We start from the raw sequence: 18,092 nt of genomic DNA, 5'->3' as shown, positions 1-18,092 counted from the left end.
GCTGAACGCTGGGTACGAACACAGCCGACTGCCTGCAGCGCTGTTGACTGCGCTCACACAGCCGTGTTACCTGGAGCCACGAGACGGATCTCCCAGGATGAAAAAGCCTGAAGTTCAGAGGGGTCTCCAGGAAGGATCATATCGTGGATAACTATGAGGGAAATGTTTCTCAAGTGTTTCTCTTTTCCTTTTTAATGATTTTCTACCAACCACCCTGAGTCGCTTGGAGGTACATAACTTGGCCACCAACATGATTTGGGGTGTTTTGTTAAGCTGCTTTCTGACGGCGGCTGCTGGATATCAAACACAGGCGCGACTGCCTTTCTTTCACGGGCATGTTTTTGAAAACTCGCCAACGGCTTCTAAAGTGAACGGACTAAGCATTCCGGTGAGGCGCATCAACGCGCAAAAATGGTGTCCAGTCTCCGGAATGCACTTCAAACTGTATGGGAACGGCAGCGAAGATTTCCGCGCCTTCGCCCACCACAAACGAGGAAACATATTATTAAAAACTTCCCGGGTTTTAGACAGAGAGGCTCGCTCAGAATACCTGCTGAGCGTGGGTCTGTGCTGCCAGACCTGCGTATCGGAATCTGTCGTCTCCGAGGTTGCGTCGGTAAAAGTGGATGTTTTGGACACCAACGACCACGAACCGACTTTTCGCAGTGCAGACACCCTTCACATAACTTTAGACGACACCACTGCTCTCCGTAGTGTGGTGTACAGGCTGGAGGCTGTGGACGCAGACAGCGGCAAGAACGCAGAGTTGACATTCATTTCTGTCCCCAAAAATGGCAGTTTCTATGTTGTCCCGAAAACAGGCGAAGTTTTGCTGGTTGACTCCATCCTGGGGCTCCCCTCGAAAGTCAAATTCTGCGTTTTTGCCAGAGACCACGGCTGGCCCCCTCTGACCAGTAAAGCTGTAGTGGTTACTATTGCTCCACAGAGATGGGCGACGCGTTCTGCTGAATTAGCGCGCTCAGGAAGGGCAGGGCGGTCGCCGAGGGCATTACTTGACCCTGGCACCGTGATTTCCCTCAACGTGTCTGAAGATGCCAGTATTGGCTCGGTCATAACGAGCCTGAGTCCCACCAGGTTTCAGTCAGCCGCCTATGAGTTGATCTACCCGGAGTCAGAGACCTCTCCGGTCACCGTGGGGCGCGACAGTGGAGATATCACGATAACCAGGAGGCTGGATAGGGAGACAGAGCCCTTCGTGGAGCTCACTGTTAAGATTCAGGATAAACGAGGTGTGTAGAATATTCCTCCATTAATCCGCACTTAAGTTGGGTAATGCACTCCCCTGCTTTCCCCGGGAATTATTTGCATTGTGGTGATCATGCCCTATTTAAAAGGAAGGCTGCGCATTATGTGCACATGGTAAATTGTGCCGCCATCTGGACACCTCACCCTTCATCAGTGGAGCCCCCCAACAGGCCTGACATGTCCATCACATCCATACAGTGGTGTCAGTGTATCTGCACCATAGGCTTACTCCACAGGTGTGCCTCATTATCATCAAGCCATCCACATACCTGAAATATCCTCCCAATCATGACACCTTCAGTGTGGAGATTTTTCATGTACACTGATATTTGGTAAATTTATTATGATATGCATGAGATGTTTGAATTGTGATCGAACATTAGACGCTCGTTTGAAGCAGGGAGCACATGAGTTTATGTTTAAGGGTCTTTGTGAAGTGGTTGAATTATGTCCTTGATTGACATAGTTTGTGACTGTGAAGTTGTTTTCAGAGCTAATCCTTGCAGAGTGGCAATCCACACCGACCCGGTCTCTCTCATCGTTTGGCATTACCCCTCTAATCCTCCTCTTATTCACTCTCTAGTCCCAGGGATTTGAAGTAGCACTGCCACATTCAGGCATCCTCTGAAAATCTGGGAGGAAAGGTGAATCCTGTCAGTTGTTAAAGTTCTGTTTCGCTCCTCCAAAAGTTCGAATTCAAGCTTAAAAACAAGAGGGGAAAAAACAAAAACAAAAGCAAGGAATCCAAATGATTTGCTTTGTAATTGAGCTGCACGGTGTGCAGGAAACAGTGTGCACTGTTTTCATTTGAATTGCGTACTGCTGTTACATTGCACAGCATGTTCTAGATTGTAATTGCATGCCTGATTGGGACACATTCTTGTAAAGGAGTGTCTGGAGGTTTTTCAGAGAGAGCAAAAATAGTCAGAATTCTGACGGCTTTTTTTTTTTTTCTTTTTCCCACAGATGCGTAACAGAAATAAGCCGCTCTAGCCTGACAGATATTCAGATACCTTCCTCCATTTTACCTCTCTCACCTGCAAAACTCTCCTCTCCTGATCAAAGGCATGGCATGTCCTTTATCCTGTGACTACAGCTTTCCAGACAGAATCCTGACGGAAGTCTGGGAGGACAGGCCTTTCTTCTGCTTGTCTCATTCCCAATCCTTTTTTTTTTAAAAGAATTTTTAGAGATTTATGCTAATCTCCCATGTGAATTTGCTTCCTACCGTTGCATGTGGGTTTGCTTGGGTGTTGCAATAAATTTGTGGTCTGTCTCACAGATAAAGGAGCGAGCTCACAGATACACGAGAGAAAGAGACAGGATGAGTGAGCTGCTTTGTAGGTGTGCATCTGCCCTTGTGGGTGTTTGTTTGTATGCAAGTGTGAGACTGCGTGGTCATATGAAAATTGACCCCAGGTACAAGAACAACAGTTTTAATAAGGCCCCATGTGTTGCATCGTCTCCGCTTATTTCACCATGGTGAACTCGCTGTAGCACAGAGCTGTCCGTGGTGCTGACAGTCACCTGCTGAATGTCAAACAGAAAGCACTGTCAGGCAACAGTCTGGCAGCAGTTCAAAGAATAGTCTAGTCAGCAGCATTTAGTGATAACCTTAAAAATATTTACTATATTATTCACATATATGGGTGGACCAAATGATAGCATGCAACAGCATGACAAGGCAAGGCCTCAAAAACCAGTGCAACAGTTGAAAAAAACAAGGCAGTGACAAAGGTATAGTACCACCTGTACCTTTGTAATAGTGCAGGTAGTTCTTATTGCAGCATCATTGTCGGGATTCCATTCAGCCGTCGAGTTTCCTTTCATTTTATCCACACCTTGTGCTCTCCGAGCCTGTCATTTCATTCTAACACTAAGGTACCAAAACAGATGAAAGTCTAGCCTCTGATGCAACTACTACTACTACGACTATTAGCATTATCACCATACAGGCATCTCCTATAGCCTACATGTAAATGTGTACATTAGTGATTGGTTTTCTGCATAACTACATACTGTTTGTTCGCCAGTATAATTCCAAGAACACACATGTTCATTACAGTATGTGTGAAGGGGGAAAAAAGTCCATGTGGTTACTGGTTAATGCAGATTTACTAAATGTGTGGTGAATGTGTTCATTAACTGGTTAATGTGTGCATGAAATGCTAATCACACTGGTGCAAGGCTTTCTTATGTTAATATGTTTGCTGTGGGTACAGTGTTATGATTAGAGCTGTTATTTGTGCTGTTCAAATGGTGATTAAAAAGTCTAGTTTGACACTTAGATATCTTAGATAAATTATTCTGGCACACTGCAGATAAGGGGGAGATGGAACAGCAGTCCTGGATTACTCTCAGTATGGGGTCTATCCTCATTGACATACTTACCTGAAAGAAAATGTGCTTACTAAAAACTCATCCTCTGTCCCCCCATGGCTCTTAGACGTGACATGTTTGAACACTGAGCTGTCTTTGTTGTCTGTTGTATTGATCAAAAACAACGATAAAAGATTTTTGTTTGGAATAAATGTTGAATAATAATGCTATAATTAGCCAAGTATGTGCCATCAAAATGTTTTACTATTAGGGCAGGGAGTGGAGTGCCACAGTATTATGCACAGATTTGACTCAGGAATTGCGCAGTTTGTCCTCCATGCAATAAAGAGACAGGCCTACATGGACCGCAATGTGTTTGCTCCTCGTAGTTATGAATATAATTAAAATAATTTACCATAGCTCTCATATCAGCCCCTGCTGATAACCACATCTGAAATAATTAGTCAGCGGTGTGATTGGCATTTTCAGCAGAAATTGATCAGTTAATGTAATCATGCAACATATTCTCACATCTGACTGCTCAATGGAAACAGTTTCATTGTTTAACCAGTATGCACGTATTCTTTACTCTTGCTCATTACTGAGGTAATATTATATCGCATATTACTTTCATGGCACTGTGATTCATTTCACCACTTACTTTTTAATTTCACCCCCAAAGTTAGGAATTACTTTCTCTTTTGCAAAAGCAAAACAAACATTTCACTTAATTTCTTTTCGTTTAATTATACTTTAGTCAAAACTTTCTTTAACTTGATAGGGAAATTAGGTTGTGTAACTCTTTATCTGAGAATATTTACAGTATGGAGCATTATTTTTAGATAGCTGTACTTTTTCAGAGATCATAATAAGAGGTTTTTGGGGGGTTTTGGGATCTAATTAGGACTTTAGTGAATGTACATAAAGAGGATTTCAGGACCCCTGACAAGCTTTGACACTGTTCCTCCCACTCTGATGCATCAGATTTAGTACACAGTAGTATCACCTTGTTTGTCTAAGGAGTCTGTTCTTGCTCAGGGCGCCATGAAAGCATTCCTTCTTTATCCTTGACTAGATCCCCTGCTAATGCTGGAGAAATATTTACCTTCTAAACTCTATTCAGAACACCAACAATCCCCAGAGAAAACAATGAAGTGATATTTTTCTGACATAGCCTCTGTGTATCAAACCAGCAGTACAAGAAAAAAAAAAGAAGGTAAAAAGCAATGGAAGTAGGCCATGACTCATGACTCACAGTTATGTGGTGTTGTTTTGAGGAGAGGGAGTGAGGGACCTCTACAGCTCTTCCTGTAAAGGATTTTTGCTGGTCCACAGAGGACGTCAGTTTAGATTTGTATTGGTGGGGAATTTCTGCTTTTGGTTGTCCCTCCCAAAGAATCCTTTTCTTTGCACTTGAGTAGGAATCTGTTAATGGTATTTGACGGGTTAGGAGGAGTATTGAACAAGTGGTGCAGTCCTTTGTGAGTTGGAGTGGGGGATATTGGAGTGGTTTCGCCCTCTCCTTTAGGTATATGTGGGCAGGGTGGCATTCAGCTTGTGGTAATCACCTCTTCTCAACCTGTTTTGTCGGGGGGAACCTTCTCCCGCTCTCTCTCTGTCCTCTTCCCCCTTCCTGTCTGTCTCATAGTCAGCATCTGGCCTCATGCTGTCTTTAATCCAATTTCCCCTTTCCCACCCCCCCACCGCTCCACCCCTTCCCAATATTTGCATATTCCCCTTGTGATGTGAAATGAATTGAGAAGAGACCCGATCTCATTTTTGTTTGTAATTTGTGACTGTGGGGGATGTTTGTTTAAGTAGAAAACAATTTCACAAAAAGCTGTCTGCATTTATTCAATGTAGTAAAAAAATACGCCCGCGGTGATAATGTTTTTTATGTGATTGTGAGGATGTGTGTGATTTCATGTGCATATGCATGAGTTTTTTTGATTTTCCATGCACACGTCTAATTGTGTAAATTTGTTTGTGTATCACTCTGTGCATGTGTTAAATGTTATGATTGTCCTTTCATTATCCCGATTCCCTGCAGCAGAGATTCTCAGATTTGTTGCATGTGACGACATGCTGCGAAGCTGTAACATGCCTGCAGCATTTGATTTCTGCTCTGTGGTCTCCCAGATATCAAATGGATGTGTCTATGCAACATCCCTGCAGTCCTCTCTTGTCTACAGTCCTAGCATGTATCTGATGCCATGTAGGAGGGAAGGGGAGAGCACAGTTTTTTTTTTAGAGATGGTTTTAAGCACAGATAACAAGAGCAAGGATATGAAGGAAAGTGGATCTCTTGTACATGCAGAAGAGATATTCAAAGTGGTTACAAGACTGTGCTATCAGGGGCACAGAAAGGTCAGAACAAGCTGTGTTGCTGGGGGCATGGTCAAGATCAAGAAGGTTATGGCAAAGGTAAGAACCCGGAGGAGGAATGAGAAACACAGGGAAGGATGGGGGCAGAAAAAGATGGAAGGAGTGTGTAAAAGTGTGCCAGTTTGTGAGATTGCTTTTTCCTGCGTGCCTATGAGCTTTACTCAAGACAAGTGAAAGGCATCCAGATCAGAGGCAGGGAGTTGTATACTGCTGATGAGAGGTCAGCTTGGTGAAACATAATTGTCAGATGGTTAGAGGGCAGAAGTGAGAAACTATTGGGGTGGTGGGAAGGGAATGAGGTGTGTATGTACTCCAGCCTGCAGTGCAGAGTGGATGGTTACAGGGCACAGAGGGGTGGGAAAAAAATATAGTACTGTACAACTGTGAAAAGGGCAGTGTGCGCTAGTATTGTTGGAAGACTGTTGGGGGACAAATAGTGGGAAAATGAGAAGTATGACCTCGCCTGTGGTATGAAGGGAGAAAGCAAAAGATATTGTGTGTGTTATATAGTAGCAGATAGGGATGTACCTATCTGACTCTTCTCTTTCTTCTGATTCTGATACCTTATTCGGTTACCTGCCGATCCTGAGTATTGATCCGATACCAGTGCTCTGTTTTTACCTAACTGAAACTAACGGGGATCATTTTCATATAAGGTAACATGAGGCCAGGTGTTCTCCAATAAGTCTTTCAAAGTAAAAGACACAATATGCTCTTCGTAGCTTTCCTTCAAAACAACACGTCATTATTAGGCACTAGAAACTGACTTGACTTAAAGGTATAATATGGAACTGCATTAAAATGTCAAATATAATTTGTTCAGTTGTGTACTTACGTTATCCCAACTGCTTCCAACAATTTACAAACCTAGAGAAATCAAGGTAATGATTCTTTTGATGTGTCAATGGCCTGTCTGCTAGAAGCGGTCAGAATTATCCTCTGATAATTCGGCTCCCTTTAAAAACCTCCTGAACTTCTGGATCAGAAGTTGTCAGAGAAACAAGCTCAGCAAATGTTTGCAGCAGCTCAGCTCGCAGCCCACTTCAGGATGATTTTTAATGTGAAACTACTTTATTCAGTTGTTTTTTTTTTTCATGGGTTTTTCGATCACCTGGTCTGTTTGTTTTGGAGAGGAGACCTGTGTGAATAATTCGGCTCCTGGTAAAAAATTTCCTGAAAAATTGACACTGACAGAATCGTAACTGGGAGAAGCTGACTGCACTGTCGGCAGTTGTGGTAAAGACAGCAACTATAATACCAATATCCCATTATATTTCAGAATATCACCAAGCTTCGTCTTTTGCTATTGTTTTGATTGAGAGACCCCTAGTGGCAGAAAATTACATATTGTGCGTGTAATAATTTTAACTAATAGAAACACTAAATAGAAACACCCCAATCACATAATGACAATAACAGAATCTGCATTTATTATGAATCGGTCTTGTATGACTAATATCTGATTTGCTTAATAAGGTCTGTGTCAACCCTGACACCTGCATCAAATTCAGATTCTTGCATCACTAATACCACTACAGCAAGAAGAGGGAGGAAGAGAAGATATTTGTGTGTTTTTGTGTGTGTGCTGATGTCAAAGCAGAATAAGTTGACTTAAATTAGCAGAAAACATACAGTAATTATTAGAGCCAAAGTTGTGGAATGATTAGGTACAGTATGTGTCATTCTGTTTACACAAGCAATGTAATATCTCATTACGACAGAAACCTCAAGACTTAACCCACATACGGTAAATTATGCAAGTTTCGCGTGTGAGGTGTATAGGCGGATATGAGTGCTGCATACGACGCAGTGCTGTGAGGATAGTCATGGCGACAGAGAATTTTTATCTGGCAAAGGGTCTGCATTATTGATGCCCATTACCACAGGCATTGTCAACTCTAGACATTGCATGGAGGCAGGCGCTGTCAGGTAAATGTCTTGCTGACCTCCAACGGCACAGATTCCCAGAATGCCTCCATGCAGCCTGGTGTCTACCTGTGTGATAAATGAGCACGACTTGCACATTGTACAAGGCGCTTATCACCAACGGAGAAGGTTTTGTTTTATTAAATCTAATCTGTGATGCGCTGACATCAGCTTAGTGGGAGACAAAGGTGTGAGTATGAGGGCTTTGTTGACATAATAACATTTTCTGCTGTGGTGTTTGTTGCAATTGCCTTAATTTAGAAAGATCTATAGTGAACACATTAACTGCCTGGTCCTCTCCGCACTTGCCATTTTCCCCCGTCCATCCAAAACTTTTGTTTTGGCTCCACCTTTGCATGCTGGATAGCCTCTCAGTGGCATTTCCCCAGAGAGAGCTGAATTGATTTTGTGCTATTGATTAACCAGGAGCTGTTTTGCCCCCAGTCACAAAACATCACTTTAAACAACAATTTATATGTCGCCGAATAGGCAGTGACAGACTGTTGCTGATAGTTTACAAACTCGCAGAGAGGTAGGTTGTGTGATTGAGTCGAAGGGCTGATAGAACTGTCCTGAAGCACTCTAATGAATCAGCCTCTCAGACAAGCCCGCCTATAGGCTAGAATGAGCAAGGGAAAATTGGAGCTAGCGCCGGAATATGTCGTGGGAATTCAGTGCTTGTGCTTATTTATCTATTTGGTCTCGAATTTCTCAACCTTTTGTACCCAAAGGTCCAATTAACTGAGCATAACAATGGTTGCAGCTCTGCTCTCTGTGGCCAAAGGAGGCACTGATAAACACACAGGACACAGACAACTTTGGAAGCTTTGGTGGGTGAAGTGTGAACAAGGAGATTTTTAATGTAGGAAAAAAGATCACATGGCTGGCCAAGTTGCCTAGTGAGATGTTTTGACATGCCATGAACTTTGCTTTGGAGTAAAGCGCACAAATTGCAGAAATTGTGCGACACCAATTTGCACAGCAGAGTGTGTGGCTTTTGTTGAAAAGATGAAAATGACTGCCAAGCAAAAAGAGAAGAAGAAGAAAAATACTTTTGCTAAATTTTAGTCTGACTGGTGATCAAAAAGACTATGCAGAAGGCAAAGGAATTGCCACTCAGATTTGAAAACGTGTTTGAAGATGATGTCCATCTCATGGTTCAGCTATTTAATCAATCCCAGGAAACAGAGAAATAGTCCACAACTCCGTCATAGCCAGAGGACGGCTGATTACAGTAGCAGGTGTCTTTGATGCAGAGAAAATGTAGTGTCTCTCAGGGCTGATGAGCATCTAGCAGAGAGCATGGGACTACATGGGCTGATATGGATATTTCAAGGTGCGAGATTGAGTGTGTTGGAATGTGTGTGAAAGAGAGCGGGAGATAATATAGAGAGATATGCAGACAGAGGCTCTGACCACCACAAAGGATGATATACAAAAAAACACTTTTGTTCCTGCTTGTTTTGTGAACTGGCTTGGACTGTTTATTGTATGCTTTTGTTGTGTTCTTCCCATCTGCATTTGAACATTTCTGCTATGCCTGTTCCAAACTTGGCTCATGTGCTTGTGCATGTGCATGGGGGTTGTGTGTGTATGAGGTTTTTTTTCTTTTTTTTTTTTTCTAACAGTGTTCCAGCTACCAATGTGTGTCTGCTCTCAGCGGAACTAGTGAATGTCTCTCTCTCTCTCTCTGCCTCGATAGCGTAGGGCTTAATTCTGTGGTCTAATCAGACCATATGGTCTCTACAGTCTTATGATGTGCTGAGAAGGATGGGATAGAGATGCTGCTGTGTAGTTAATAGTGCCAGCCTTGCTGCGGAAACACAAAGACATGCGCCACTGCCACACATTAAGGATCAAGACCTGGAACTGAGTGCACAGAGTTTGCTGCTGCTCTCATAACCCGCTTTACTCAAAATTAAACAAAGGAGATAAAAGAAAAAATTAAATAGAAAGTGAGAATTTACAGCTTTTTCTTTGTGTATCCTATGCAGCATTATCTGCCTTTCTGCTGTTTAGACTCTGTCCACAGCCTTTGCATTTCATTTTTCATTTTTCAAGTTATCGACTCATAATTACTGCTGCCCTTTCTGCCCCGACACCACAGCTGCTGTTTAATTGAGTAATTTCAATAATTAATTGTGTGAATGTGCGTTAACTTGGTTTTGATGGATATCTCTCACTGAGAAATTTCTGTGACTGTCAAACACTAAATTGAGGATCTGTCCCGAAATGTTGGGTTAGCCCCATGAATAATTGTACGCTCAAAGTTACAAATGAGTCACTCAGCTTGTCTTAATATTTGGATTGAGTGTGAGATCATATATTTACACCAAATCCTACTGATGGAGCATTAGTTTTTTAAAAATATTAATATGAGATCCTGTTCATCCACTGTCGAACATGTGAACATTATCACAGATTTGGGGCATTAAATTTGATTAAGATCGCTCTTTAACATGTATGTTAGATATGATCATAGATTTCTGTTGTTAACTTTGCATCTGATAGCAGATGCTGTGGTAAATCGTGATGAGGTGGGGGAGTTTAACACTTGGTTTCTCTCGCACACAGTGGGTGATAAACATTGATCTTGTTTAATCTTGCTGGCCTGCTGCTAATGACAGGAGATGATGGGCCACACAGGACAGACTGCTCACTGGATTAGATATCTAAATGAGGACTTTATCCTCATCCTCTCTTCCTCTTCCCCCATTACCAATAAGCCAGACAGCACATGCTGAGTTACAGTTTAATGCATGTGACTAGTGGTAGTGTGTAGCATGTTTTGTGTACATGTGTGTGTATGTGCGATGCAAACAATGGACAAATCATGTTCATGCAGCATTCACATTGGAGGGACACTGTCAGAGCTTGAGTCCACACTCACACTGCTGCTCCATACCAATCTGCCGTACTTCCAAAGGAATACATTTGCAATGTTCAATTCATTATAGTACCTTTGCACAATAACAGACAGTGATAGGGTGTTCCCAGAATGCCTCCCTCTCTGGAGTGCTAAACAAACACAGACCCAGGTTCTGGTTTCAGTGATAGATTATTGCTGTCTCACCCATACACTGTGGCTTGTTTTCCCATTAAACCTGCGCGGCTCCCTCTGTTGCTTCTGCCTGGCCCTGGTCTTTCAGTGCGTACGTGTTTTGTGTGTGTTGGCATCTCCCACCGTGCATGCACTGTGTGTGTTTATGTTTGTTTGCCTATATACTCGTTTCTATGGAAAGATATTGAAAGGGCTCTGAGGACAACCCCCATCAATCACCAACTCAGAAGGAAATGGAGAGAGGGATGGAGGATGGAAAGAGAGATGGAGGTCACCACAGGAAGCAGCATCTGGAGAAAAGGAGAGGGGGAGACAGAGGAAAAGTGGATGAATGGATGGAGCCGTCCGTGCTGGCTCTGATTGAGCTGGGTAGTGTAGTTTATATCCTTTAGAGATAAGGCCGGGGAGCACTGCTCAGCAGCTTCCTCCCCCTGTAGCTTGAACTGAGCGTGATAATAAGAAAGCGTGAATGGGGCAAATTGAATTAATGCCGCGGCACACCATAAAAGCCCTAACTATAATGCATTTTAAAATCCTATAATGAGCAGAGAGCTAAAATAATTTCACACTCCAGTGAAGAAGATGGCCCTCTAACAGATTTTGGGCCTGGCTGACACTGCCAGGGCCTTTGTCATTTAATGTGACTCTAGGTGCTATGTCGAAATGATACTTACTCTTACTTCCTGGTGTACAACAGTGTGAGGCAAACTTAGCGAACAAGCCATTCAGATTCCCGCAATACATACAGAGCTTAATCAGAACAGGAAGCGGCTGCTTGCCTGCTGATGTCTCGCTTGGGTCAGTTTTACCGTCTCAGAGTAAAACAGAGTTGCAGAGAGGGCACATCTGCCATGATAGTACTCCCTCATTACTCTCCATTAACAGCCCATTCAATGATGGGGACAGCAGTAGGAGTTGGACCTTATCCGGCTTGTGTCCACACGGACGCGCACGTTCATACGCATGCATATACACACAGAGGAAAAGCACAGATGTGTGCCCTTGTATGTGCACACATAGAAACACACAAAGTATTTTTCACTGTTTCCTGCCCTCACATGCTCTCAGCGCTCCCATCCTCATCATTAGAGTCATGCCATCATAAAGCTGAAATTACCTCTCCATCATCAAACCAGGGAGAGAGAGAAAGATAGCTCTCTGACACACACTAACACTAACAGACGGGTGCTGATAGAGACTAATGACCAAATGAAAGCCTCTGGTATAAACAGTGCACCTCTCTGGCTACAACATATCAACTGCTATTTCCTCTTCTCTTCTCTTCTCTTCTCTTCTCTTCTCTTCTCTTCTCTTCTCTTCTCTTCTCTTCTCTTCTCTTCTCTCCTCTCCTCTCCTCTCCTCTCCTCTCCTCTCCTCTCCTCTTCTCTTCTCTTCTCTTCTCTTCTCTTCTCTTCTCTTCTCTTGTCTTCTCTTCTCTTCTCTTCTCTTCTCATCTTTCCTCTCCTCTTCTCTTCTCTTCTTTTCTCTTCTCTTCTCTTCTCTTCTCTTCTCTTCTCTTCTCTTCTCTTCTCTTCTCTTCTCAACCTTCATGAACATCAAACCCAGCCCTGCTCACCATTCCTTCAGGAATATAGATTTTTTTTTGTTCTGGAGCTGTATTGGGTTTCTTGCAACTTCTTACCCTTTCCACTTAACCCCAGGCAACCGTGAGCCGAGGGGTGCATGGGAGCATCTCACTCATCTACTTTCTGTTCACACATGTACACAGCTACTGTTACACATCAGTACACAAACACCACACACTTAGAGAGCACATCACGCTGACATCACATCCATACATACACACACAGTTTCACACACATAAAAGCCCATTAACACACATGAATGCACAAACACAACGCAATTCAATGAAGCTTCAATACTTTGACACAACCAAGCAAACAAATACACACACACAAAATATACATGCCACATGTTCACTGCTCCAAGCTGAAAATAAAAACCCAGAGTGAGGTGTAAGGCAGGACTGAGAGAGGCCAAACAACACTTTATGTCTGTATACCTTAGATCATCTTGTTTGTTTATTTTTTATTTCAAACACAAAAACACAAAACATATGAAGGAAATATAAATGTACATGCAACTCCTCGATATTTTATGGAAAATTGATTGTATCGATTGATCTAAGGATGTTTTATACAAAAGAAATCTGTAGTCTTGTATCTCTTTTAAATACTAAATATACAGATTTAAGGAATGTTGATGTCAAAAATAGTCAAGAACTGCAATGTCAAAAGAGAAGTGCACTTGGTACAACAGTTTTGAAACAAATTGCTAATCTAGTAAAGTGTGTACAGATAAGTTGCAAAGGTATTGCCCATTCAATATTACATGTTGACCTTAGTGCAGACAAAACCAACTTGTTCTCTCCAAGAGAGTTTATCATCAATCAGAATATCTAAAAAACATGTTCATGAAACTTTGATTTGATAAATAAATATGAAGTGTGATTTGCTCATTGTCATATTTCTTATTTCCAGCAAATAACATGAAATTAGACTTTTTAACATTTACAACATTTGAAAACGTATTTGTTTGAAACCATATAAGGAATTGAGAAGATGATTTAGTTCTCTAATGAGATTCGTTAAATGCCTATTTGAGACAAAAAGATTGGTGTCATCTGCGAAGAGCAATGTAAATGTGATATTAGACACAACGCAAGATCATTTATATAAATAAGAAATAATCCTAGGTCATCATATGAATCCTTGAGGTACAGCATATTGCATTTTTTCTTTTTGACTCATGACTGTAAAAACATATGGTTTTCTATTAGGAACATAATTACTGAGACACTTACAAACATGACCATGAAAGCCATATCTATACATTTTTGAGAGCAAAATAGCATGATTAATATCAAAAGTTTTCGATGGGTCTAAAAACATACCTATTGCATACTCATTATCTAAAGCTGTATATACAGTATACTATAAGAAAGTTCTAGGAGTACCATACAAGTTGAATGATTTTTAAAGAATTGATACTGATGATTAGAGAGAATATTGTATGTGCTCAAATGCACCAGGATTCTTTTATATTCTCTTACCAAAAAATTGCACTGGAATATTCCACCTTGCATTGTCATTTAGATTAACTCTCCTTGCCACCTTTCCAAATGAATAGTCTCTGCTGTGAACTGTGCGACAGGGCGTGCATATGTGCCACTGCACATCCATGTCATTTGTAGTGTAGTGGGTTGGTGGGTGGAAGGATGGGTGAGTTCATCATAGACTGCTGCACTGTACATATGCTCGAGTGCATATTATTTCTACAGTAAGTGTCTGTTTGGATAGCAGCAACATTGTTTCAACATAAATTAGAGAATAGAAAGGATACTTCACAGTCAGATCTAATTATGTATGATATCACAGGTAGTTGTGAAGATACAATACTTGACTACTAATGTAGTGCTTATGCAAATGTAACCTAATACCTGTGTGTACCTGTGTTATTTCTTCCCCAGTTTGATTTGAGAAGAAGCAAGGAATCCCACACACTGTCAATCACCTGGACTCACTTTAATTTCATTTTAAAATTTCCACCCAGAAAGCTTCAATTGTTTATCTTCAACACCCCATCCAAAGCTTCTAGTGAACACAGACATTTATAGAACTGAGAAGAGAGCTACTGTTGCCGTATGCACATTTTAGCTTTTTCAGTTGCCATTCAATCAATGTTTAGGCCTTAAGATCTTGTTCTGACACAACAAATGAGGTGTGTGTTGTTTAGGCTGTTAGAGATTCTAGAAAAGAGTCAGCAGGTGATTAAGCATTTTCAATAAGGGCCTCAAAACTTTGACGCCAGTTGCCTTAAGAAATGCAAACAGCAACACTTAATCTTCTTTTAAGACAAAACTGAAATCCTAATTATCTTGCATTCAGCAGTCAACCTGTTACTACCCTCATTATGCTGTAGGACTAATATCGATCTGTTGGCAGCACTGCGTCCTGTTGGCTTTGATGGTGTATTTAGCATTTTCTCAAATGGCAAGGGGCCTTTTAAGACTGTTTGTCATGTATTGGTGGTACTCCTTTGCTGTGTGGGTTTTCTTGATGGAAAAGTGTAGGCCTTATTGTTTATTAGTGATGGTTTGGTAACAGTTGTATTGTCCTACTTGAAAAAGTTAAATAAACACTGCAACATTTGGGGAAAATCAGTATGCAATGCTGCCTACATAGAGGCAGATGAGAATGTTGATATCACACAGGCACATAGGCTGTGGAAAATGTAAGCCAAGGTATACTACACTACCTAGAGGTAAACAGTTAGCCCAGCTCTGACAAAAGTCAAGCAATTTATTTTTCAAAAGCTCTATATTGTTTAATAGGTGTAAAAAACAACAAATGAGTCATTGTAGTTTAAAGAGCTGTTATCTTATAGCATTCTGGCCTATTGAATTTGCTTGCTTTTTACAGTGTCATAAACCAAACAAAACTGAGGTCGGTCTTGGACATACCGGTGGGTATTTCGCTAACTAAATATGAGTTTGTTTAAATAAGACCGTGTTAGTACTTCATCGACCACAAGCTAAACTAAGCAATAATAGTAGGAACTGTATTTACAACTCTCAAGTTCCATATCCTACATCTTTTCCCACGAACCTACAAATTAGAATAGTTAAATTTAGTTAGATGGTCTTGAAAATACTTTTCATTAGTGTAACAATAATCATAGAGTATAATTTTTTTTATTACTTGAGTAAACTGGATTTATCAGCAATCAAGTTTGGAAAGACCTTTGTAGCCTCCATTGCTGGCAGGACAAAGCTTTGTCCTTCCATCTATATTCATCCACATATTCTGACTAGTTAGAAAAAAACTCAGTATATGCTCCATCGATCAGGACTCTTGACATTTCCACATTACCACAAATGGATTTTCTTTTTCTTTTTTTCTTTTACAGAAATTGGCATTTTAGGAGGACACAATAACTATATATATGGAATTTTGTAATGTGGTGGCCAATGTCAAGTACTGTTAAGTAAATGTGCTCAGAAGTGTGACTCAGTTGAACATAAAATTTGATATGATTTGAAACTGTTTTTTGCTCTTAAATAAGTAAAAATTACAACTTTGAGCCAGCAAAATGAAAGAGGCTGTCTAATGTGTGACTAATAATTTCTCTTTGCTGCAACATACTGTGGCCAAGGCAAATGTAGGATGAGGTCCAACATAAGTATAAAGAAAAACAAATGTTGAGAGAGTTAAGTGACCAATCATACAGCTTAGTGTTTTGTACCTTGATGTCTGTGTGTCACAGTTACTGTGGATGACTTGTGTGAAAGCAAAGCAGAGAGTGCTTATACTGTGAGTCTCATCAACAGAGCTTTGTTTGGTAGCTAACATGAAGGTCTGAAGTATGCTTTCCATGGAGGCAGTTCAGTGCATAAGTATTTTTGAAAAACTCTCACTCCTGTTGTAGGCTTTTGGGCAGAATAAGGTCTTTTTTTCAATCTCATATTGATTATCTAGAGTCAAAGTCCAGGATCAATAAATTGTCCCTTGTCTACAAAGAACATGAGGAAGGAGGAAAAGAAAATGTTTCGTCTTTGCCAGAGTAAGAATGTGTATGTGTTTGAGGTCACACACTCTAAAACGTCAGGCTGTAAATTATCAGGTTTTAAATCTTTCATGAATATTTCCTGAAATTCTGAGAAGAACAAGAATACTATTTGAGTTTTGTCAACAGGTAATCAACCACAGCAACAAACGTAGCCGTGTGATGAATATAACAACATGACTAAAAAGATCCACGGCAGCATGACTCACATTTCTTTTAAAAGCAAGCCAAACATTTTTGTGGGATGGAAATTGGAACTGGCTCTATTGACAGCTATTGACTTGAAAGTAATCTCACCCTTACTTATGTTTAAATAAAGTATGTGAAGATTGTACATCAGAAACGTAAACAGATTTTGAAGAGATGGTATGAAATTTTTATCTCAAAGGTGCAGAATAGAAGATTTCTCATGCCTCATAGCACAAAATACCCTTCAACTATCTGAAGGGGGTTGGTAGGATTTCTGATCAATCCCCATGACTCAGTTATTGCTTCTTTAAAATTCTGGCTCTCAAAACTCCCTTTCAACCTGTACTCACCAACAACAACAACAACCTTGACGCTAACTGATCAGGTACTTTAGTTCTCCATGATTCTGGATTATTGAGGAGACACCGCTGAAGAAAAAAAAAAGAATATTTCATACATTGTTTCCTATACAGTGTGGGAAAAAGAACAGGTTATCCATTGTTTTTATGCTACATTATAGATCAGCAGCCGTATGGAATCTTACATAAATGTGTTATCACAAACGAACATAGGATTTGTGTGTGGTGTGTGCCAGTAGAATTAAATAAAGATTTACTTATTAATTCCAATGCTTTGAAATAAGTGGAATAAGCATTTTCAAAAATAACTTTCACACTCAACACGAAGTATATTCACATGGGCTGTACACCAAACATACAGTGCATTTTAAAAAGGACACAATTTAAGACACACAGGCTGACCATATTGAAATTTGCAATGACTACCATCCATCGCAATATTCCAAGTCGAGTACAGTTGGTTTTTTATCAACCTCAAATTGATGCATCATTATTTGTTCATACCACTGTGGCTGGAGGTTTGTGCTTGAGCTTTTGTAGCTTTCATACAGTATCTTTTGCTATCACTGAGGTTACTAAAACCTGAAAAGTTTCCACACAATGGAAGGACCAAGGTCCGTTTTTCACTGCAGACATGACATTTTCGTTTTGGCTAGCAGCACTTCGATGAGTCATTTTGAAAATGACTAACGTTCCCGTCATGGATGTATTTTTGATTTTGCTCTCTTCTGTCAGTTCACGTTCACATGATGTCTGGTATGCATGTATTGCTTCAGCATGTAACAGCTCACAAGCTTTATGTACACAATCTCAGTGACAGAAGCAAATAAAGGGATGCTTGTCCTTTTTTTTCAAATGCAAATGCTGCATTATTCAATCTCCCTAAAACAACAATCAGGGTTTAAACACAGTAGACCTTTTTCACAGCAGACATTTTGACCTGTCACAGTAGGAAAAGCACAGGTGGAATCAATTTAATTAATGATGACTGCATTTCATTT

The 18,092-nt window shown here is 40.8% G+C and overlaps 1 protein-coding gene across 1 annotated transcript in view; it reads left to right on the top strand.

The window, feature by feature from the left end:
* The first annotated feature begins 430 nt into the window (after window positions 1-430).
* The window catches only part of LOC111661854 (neural-cadherin-like), a 79,930-nt gene continuing 62,268 nt past the window's right edge, over window positions 431-18,092 (top strand). The window contains exon 1 of the mRNA XM_023415539.2: window positions 431-1,250. Coding sequence (XP_023271307.2) covers window positions 431-1,250 — 820 coding nt within the window. The remainder of the gene's footprint in view (window positions 1,251-18,092) is intronic.

This window comes from Seriola lalandi, unplaced genomic scaffold (assembly GCF_002814215.2).
Source record: "Seriola lalandi dorsalis isolate HSWRI2012SDOR001 ecotype SW California unplaced genomic scaffold, Sedor1 jcf7180002054553, whole genome shotgun sequence".
Taxonomy (NCBI): Eukaryota; Metazoa; Chordata; class Actinopteri; order Carangiformes; family Carangidae; genus Seriola; species Seriola lalandi.
This window is presented reverse-complemented; position numbering and strand designations above follow the sequence as displayed.